At 37.9% G+C, this 7,708-nt stretch overlaps 1 protein-coding gene across 1 annotated transcript in view; it reads left to right on the forward strand.

The window, feature by feature from the left end:
• The window catches only part of FAM83B (family with sequence similarity 83 member B), a 52,621-nt gene extending 45,293 nt beyond the window's left edge, over nt 1–7,328 (forward strand). Inside the window, exons 3-4 of the mRNA XM_060235174.1 lie at nt 2,947–3,071; nt 4,878–7,328. Coding sequence (XP_060091157.1) covers nt 2,947–3,071; nt 4,878–7,308 — 2,556 coding nt within the window. The 3' untranslated portion in view covers nt 7,309–7,328. The remainder of the gene's footprint in view (nt 1–2,946; nt 3,072–4,877) is intronic.
• Nucleotides 7,329–7,708: the final 380 nt, after the last annotated feature.

Here is a 7,708-nt window from a genome sequence, read left to right on the forward strand (position 1 = left end):
GATACTGCAAGAAGAAGGCTAGTTTTATGTTGAAATGCTAAGGCTGGATATCTGAGCTGCATCTTCTGGTGCGCAAATTAATTGGATTAGGTGATATAATTGCATTATGTGACACAATTGCCCTATTCAAGTTGTTCCTGCTTCTTTACTAGGTTATAAACATCCTTTTCTGTTTACTCTAACCAGACACGTCATTTCAACTGTATACTTTGTACCAAATTGTATATAATACTCTTGCATCTCTCTATCTGCTCCACACTGTAAAGACAAAGTGGCTTTACAGTAATTTCATTAGAATAATAAAATGTAATTAAAAAAACAAACAACCTAAATTCATCAAAATGAATTAAACATAGACAGCAAAGTAACAGCCATAAAACAATCCAGTAGAAGTTGAAAACAAGGCAAAAGCAAGCAGTAGTTTTGTGACGCCTTAGAAGACTACAAGTTTTTCTTGTAGCATATTAGTTTTCATGGACTTGCGGCCCCTTAATCAAGTATATGTAATGGGTTGTCATTAGGCCTAGAGAGGATTCACTACATGTGTCTGATAAAGGGGGCTCTAGTCCACACAACATTATGCTAGAGTAAAAATTTATTAGTCTTTAACTGGTATGTAGGGTATGAATTGTGCTAAGTCCTAGGCAGTACAGATTGGCAAGATATGGTCTTATGCCACCAAGCAATTTTGTTATCCAGCACTTAGTTGATGCTTTCCTACACTTTTTGAAGTTAGCCCCACAGGGAGTGCACTGTAGTAGACTGGACATACTCACTGCAAGGACAGCTTTGGCCAACTAAGTCTTCATGGACTGAGTTTCAGCAAGTCCACTGCTATCGTCAGACAACGATTGAGGACTTCTACTATTTACCTGTTTTTGTTGTTGGGTGTTATTGCAAACTGGTGACCAATCCTTCTCCAAATCTCTAGATGATTTTTCTTAGCAGTTTCATGTAGATGTTAAGTAGATGGAGGGCAGAATAGAACTTTTGGGGATCCTGTTTTATAAATGTCAAGGGGCAGAGTTGTTCCCCAGCATCACCTTTTAGAATTGGTCAACCATGTAGGAATTAAACTTCTGGAGCATGGTGCCCCATATCCACGTCTTATGCCAGAAAGATCCAGGCCCAGAAAGATACCATGGTCAATGGTATCAGACTTGTATGCGTGAAAGATCTATGTTCAGATCTTTTATTGAATGTGCATAGACTGAGAGCTGGATTGGCTGGTGTGGCCTTCCAATCTGTGCATGTTTCATGTATGTGCAGTGAAACATATTTGCCTCAACATTAGGGATGGGCACAAATGAAAAAACTGAACCATTGTTTGAGCACAAAACTTGGCTGGTTTGTGGTTCGTTTCAAACCGGTTTGTTCAGCAGCGTCATTCCCAAACAAAAATGAACTGCCTTTTTTCCATGGAGATTTGGGTGGTTCGTTTTTGCAATTCATTCTCCAGACAGCCTGGTGCTGATTCAATCAATTCCTAGGTAACGCTGGAGGTGGACTTGTGAAGAGTCCTAAAAACATCCAAAGCAATTGTCTATAGCTTGATTGGCAGCTCTGGGAGCCAATCATGGAGCTCCCATTCTGCTCTATAGGAGCAGATTATATGCCAGTATAATACCACATCCTGACTCAGCTGCTTTCACTTGGCAGCATGAAAAGAGAAGAGTTAGTTGTCATGAGAGTAGAAGAATTGTTTGCTGTGTGGCTGATTATAGGAGGCTTTGAAGAACTCCTTTTTCCCCCTACACAGTGGGGCATATTTTTGAAAAACTGGCCCAGCTGGGAAGGCGTTCCTTGCTGTGGTTTCAGAGACTGAACCTGAAGCTGCAGCTGAACTCTCCTGGGGGCACCTGGTTTGTGGGGGGCTATAACTCAGACATCCCAAATCCAATCTTCACCAAGCTTGGAGGGTGGGTAGAGGAGAGTCTACTGAAGTCTGCCTTTGAGTTTCGCATCTCTAACTTGCAAGGGGGTGTTCCCACCTCCTGAATCAAACAAGCCATGAACCAGTTTGGGAAACAGAAAAGTTCATGTAAGATTGTGGTTTGTGCAATCAAACAAGCCATGAACCAACACAAACTACAATTTTCCTGGTTCGTGCCCATCCCTACTTAACATGTATCTTAAGGAAAGCTAATATTTCAGAAACTTCATATTACGTTGATCTACAACTTGCTGCAATACTCTTGTATATTACACATAGAAATTTAGGTAGATCATATTGTAATTCATTGGTTTTAATCTAATGCTCCACTACTCCACTGTTGAATTCACAGAGCCCAAACTGGTCAGCAGAATCGAAGAAACCAACCAATCACTTTTTAGTGTTGCAGGAGAGAGAAACAGGTTGTGTTCTCCTGCAACACTAAAAAGTGATTGGTTGGTTTCTTCGATCCTGCTGACCAGTTTGGGCTCTGTGAATTCAACAGTGGAGTAGTGGAGCATTAAATTAAAACCAATGAGTTACAATATGATCTACCTAAATTTATCTACCAATGAAATATAATATGATCTAACCAATCACTTTTTAGTGTTGCAGGAGAGAGAAAAAAGGTCGTGCCTAGTTTGTCTTGATGCTGCCTTTGGGTAGGGGAAACTATTGTTAGGTCAGAGATTGTTAATTGGTGTGTGAAGGGTCATTGTGTCCATCTAGGCACTAGATACATTTCCCTGCACCCCCAGATAGACTAATGCAGCCTAATCTGTTTGTATATGCAAATGTTGCCTGAACTGGAACAATTAGATTTCTTGGTGTTTGAGATAAGAATTGCAACATGTACTAATACCTTCCTCCAAAGCTGCAGTCCTGTGCTCATGTACTTGAGTTTAAATCTTGCTGAACTAACTTAGAATTAGTAAGCAAATATGACTGGGAAAAAATTGTTTAGTACTGGCTATGTTAATCATACTAAATCTTTTTCATATTATGTTTTCCAGAACATGAGAGTGCGTACAGTAAAAGGACAAGATTATTTCACCAAGTCAGGGGCAAAATTTCATGGGAAAATGGAACAAAAATTTCTTCTTGTTGACTGTAAGAAAGTAATGTATGGTACTTACAGGTGAGAACATGTGTTACCCTTACAATTAATTTAATTTTTAAATTAAAGTTTAAAATTTAAATTTATAGTCTAATGTATTAATTACCTGATATTTTCAAAAACTTTGATATAGTTTAAAACACTAAAATGCATTGTTTACAGTTTTAGATATTATATAATCCTTTGTCTATTTCTTTTTTTGAGTAAGATAATTTCTTTAGGTTCCAGCACAAAGTATGAAGACTGGTTACTAGGCTGGAATACAAAACTCCATTTTATACCAAAATACGTAGCCACTCTCTATTAAACAACAGTATCCACTAAATAATTGGGCATGCTTAAATTAAGTTGTTACTAAAATTCACTATGTCCATGTATGTATTTACCTATTTCATTATCTATTTTGTATATACACATATGCAGCCTTCCTATTATAAAAGAATACCCAGGGTGGTAAAAAATAAAATAACATAAAATAATGGCATCATTCACTGATTTACTAGGAAGTTAACCGGTTTATATGGTACTTGTCATGAAGAAACTGATACGGTCCACATACATCAATTCTGCAGTAGGGCAGGGTTTTCCCAGCTTGTGCACAGGGCATATGGGATCATTCTATGGATACTGTCCTTAGTTATTTTGAGAAAATAAAATATTTAAAATAATCATATTTCAAATTCTTTCAGTCAGTTACTCTTGGACTATGATTATTTGATATGGAAATTGACAAAGGAAAAGTGCACTGTATAATTTACATTTGCAAAAATATTATGAATCCATGATTCTTAATTTGCTTCTTTTTTGTTACATTCAGATGAGACACAGGAGGTAAGGTAAATCATATTCTCCTACCTTCAGATTCCTGCAAAAAGTATATCTTAACTTACACCATAAACTCAGACTGTAAAAACACGATAGTTTTGGGCTCCAATACAAATTGTGTAATAATATTTAGGATTGTGTTTCCCAAAATCAACTGTTACATAAAACCTGCTGGTATAATGTATGTTAAATAATTAGATACATCTCAGCAGAACACTCAGTATTTTCACCACTATATTGCTATTTCTTGGCAACATGCATTTTGGAAAATATTGTTAAAGTTTTAGCAATTTTTGCAAATGCCAAAACCTACCTATAGGATTGCTCTAGATAAATACAATATTTAAATATTTGAATTATTTCACTGCATAATTATATCTAATAAATATGCATTGCAAATCTTTTTTTTATTTTATAAACATGAATTTATTTTCTAACATTTATTTAGTGATGTTATCAAAGATATTTTAGTGTGTTATTTCAGTATCTGCTTTGTAGCTTAACTGGGGGATCTTTGCTGCTCTGTGCAAGTGTTTCCTATCAAGCAGAAAGATACCTGCACAAAGCAGTATAATGTCATGTTTTAACCATACATTTCACACCAGTCATATAAAGTGGCTTCATGCCTTAGCTAGCAGTTGCTATGAGGATTAGCCCTTAGTCATTGTAAATCAGAGCTATGAAAATATTTTGAAAGTACTAAAAAGGAAATTTATACTGAAAACCTGAACAGAATTATATCTTTCTAAGGCAGCTGAATTAGAAGGGTGTATGTCTGCCTACATTTGCACTGTCGTTGTCCACTGTATAGATGTACCTCTCCATCCTTAAGTCACCCCTAAAAGATTTGAATGGTCTTGCAGCCCCAATGCACATTTCAAAGCAGGAGAAAATTGTCTTTATATACAGATAGGCTGTCAGGGGTAATTCCATGTAGTAACTAAGATGAAGTGTTTGCCTATTTCTTATCTGATTATTAATTGTCATTCCTTTCTGTTTCAGCTTTATGTGGTCCTTTGAAAAAGCCAACCTCAGCATGGTCCAGATTATCACAGGACAACTTGTTGAATCTTTTGATGAAGAGTTTAGGACACTCTATGCCCGTTCTTCTGTTCCCAGCTCATTTGATCCAGAATTAGTTAGGGTTAATAGCCGGCGAGCTCTCTGGAACAGTGATGCATACCAGCATTCACAGTCATCCTTAGCTTCAGTTTCTAGCCAGCGTAATCTTTTGGGGAGGCAAGACAAGATTCACAACTTTGATCCCAATTTTCTGAAAACTCGAGGAAGATATGGAATAAATGACAATGACAAATTTGGTAACAGAAATCAGCTCTTTAATAAAACACCATTTCTTCCAGGCTTTCATATGCAGAATAGAATTCAACAACTTCAGTCCAATGAAGAGCACTGGAAAAGACATAGTTATGCTGGGGAGAAACCAGAAAGGACTCCATATCTGATGCTCAACAGAGCAATGAACAGGACTAAGAATTCATCAAATGCTTGGAAAGTACCCTCTGATAGTCTCAGTATTGTATCCTCATCACATGGAGGTCATACAAACCACAATGTACCTCAGCAAAGTTTAGCAGATAGATTTCCACAGCCAAAACTCAATATGGTAGGAAGGAACTCAATTGTTCGGCGATCTTTCAATGGAACAGACAGTCACATGCGCCATCTACAACAGAAAATGCCAACACTTGAACATACTACAAAATCATTTCTGCGTAACTGGCGAATCGAATCATATTTAAATGATCAGTCAGATTTTCCAGCAGATTCTAATGGTTCAGGGGTAGGTGACAGATGTGAGGGCTATGATGCAGCTGAAAATGTCAAAACTCATGCCCTTTATACCCATTCTCGACTGCGTTCTTCATTTGTTTTTAAGCCTACATTGCCAGAACAGAAAGAAGTAAATAGTTGTGCAAGTTCTTCAAATTCAACTATCATTGGTTCAGAGCATAGTGAAACTCCTAAAGCCACACACAATCATCTTCCAACGCTACAAGATGTGACTGATGACACAGAGACAGAACCAAGCCCTAATGTCCCCCTGGAAGTCGATGTAGTAAAAAGCCAGAGTCCACAAGTCTCAGAAGATAAAAAAACTAGTTTTAATCCTCCTGTTATCAGAGAGCAGACTGCCTACTTAAATACTGCTGTGAGTACGAACAGACCAGTAGAATTTCTGAAAAACCATAGAAATGAATATATATTGAAAAGACGAAGTTTTCCAATATTTAACCAATCAAAATCAGCTTTGGATAATGGGGATAACAAAGAGGAAAGTACCTATATCTACAGCACCCTAAATAGGAATAGAATTAAACAACCACACACTATAACACCTCCTTCAGAGGATGCACTAAAAATCTCTAAAAGCTTGCATAGTGTACCCAGTCATCTGGCAGATGATTCTAAAAACCTCAGGACTAACTCAAAAGGCTCTTCTACTGCCAAGTCCATCTCCGTAGCTGCATTGGTTGAAGTAAGCAAAGAAGAATCTAGTAAAGATGTCATGCCAAAGAAAGAGAGCAAGAATTCTCCAAATTTCCTTAAGAAGGGATCACAGAAGCTAAGATCCTTGTTGAATCTTACTCCAGACAAGAAAGAAAACTTGTCAAAAAACAAAGCTCCTGCTTTTTACAGGATGTGTAGCAGTTCTGACACTTTGGCATCAGAAGATGAAGAAGGGAATCAAAAGCCCAAGGTGTCTGAGCTGAAAGCTGATTGCTCTCCAAGAAAAAAGAGAATGTCATCCTCTAATTCACAAGGGAGCTTACATAGGAGTAAAGAAGACGTTACTTTGACCCCAACAAAGTCACCCAAATCACTCAAGATCCCCAAATCTCCTAAATCCCCCAAGCCACCCAAGTCTCCAAAATCTCTAAAACCTCCATCAGAAGAAAACCTTAAAAGATGTTCTCCTGTGAAGCCCTTGGAAAGTATGTTGTTAGAACCTGTAGGTGATGTTTCCGCTCCCAGGTTTAACACCGAACAGATTCAATATCAAGATGCCAGGGACATGTCTACAAACAAAGCCAGGGCACCTGCCCATGTTCCTGCTGGTGTTCTTTCACAAAGAACCAATACACAAAGGGCCAATGCAGTGACAGTTCACCCTTCAAGCACAAAGCCTAAAGATGAGCTGCTAAGATCTCGCTTGAGTGAAAGGCGTGTCTACAGTCGCTTTGAGCCATTCTGTAACATGGAAAGTTCTGCTCAGCAGTCAGGAGTAGTTCAGCCAGGAGGCAGCAGCACTCAGGTTTCAGAGACAAGCAGCAAGGCCTCCAGAAACAACTATTTAAGGAGTAATCAGGTGGCTACTTACAACCCTCGTCTGTACCATCCGTTACATTCAAATGAAAACAAATTTCGGGGGTTTATGCAAAAATTTGGGAATTTCATATACAAAAACAAATAAAACGTAGATCTGGAATGTAACCCCCCCCCACCACCACCACTGGCAATGCTTTAGACATTTTGGCAGCTTTTGTAAAGCTTCGATAAAGTTACCACAGGGATTTTTTAAAAAAACTTTTGCATGTGTATACAATTTTACGACATCCAGAACTTTTGTTCTTCAGCTCAGGATAAGTTTTGAAATTGGAAGATGTTTTTATGTGCTTGCAGCTTTTTAATGTGATATAACATGCATTTGTTGCCTTACAGCACAATATTTGTGTTATAAACCCTAAGAATAACAGCAAGCCAAAGGAAATGTTGCAGATTGTAGCCAAGGAGAAAGCCACTTGTAATACCTCACAGTCCTTGTATGCAATCACTTTCATGCCCAATACATGCAATTGTTGCTCATTTTTTTA

Source organism: Heteronotia binoei, chromosome 1 (genome assembly GCF_032191835.1).
Source record: "Heteronotia binoei isolate CCM8104 ecotype False Entrance Well chromosome 1, APGP_CSIRO_Hbin_v1, whole genome shotgun sequence".
NCBI classification, from domain to species: domain Eukaryota; kingdom Metazoa; phylum Chordata; class Lepidosauria; order Squamata; family Gekkonidae; genus Heteronotia; species Heteronotia binoei.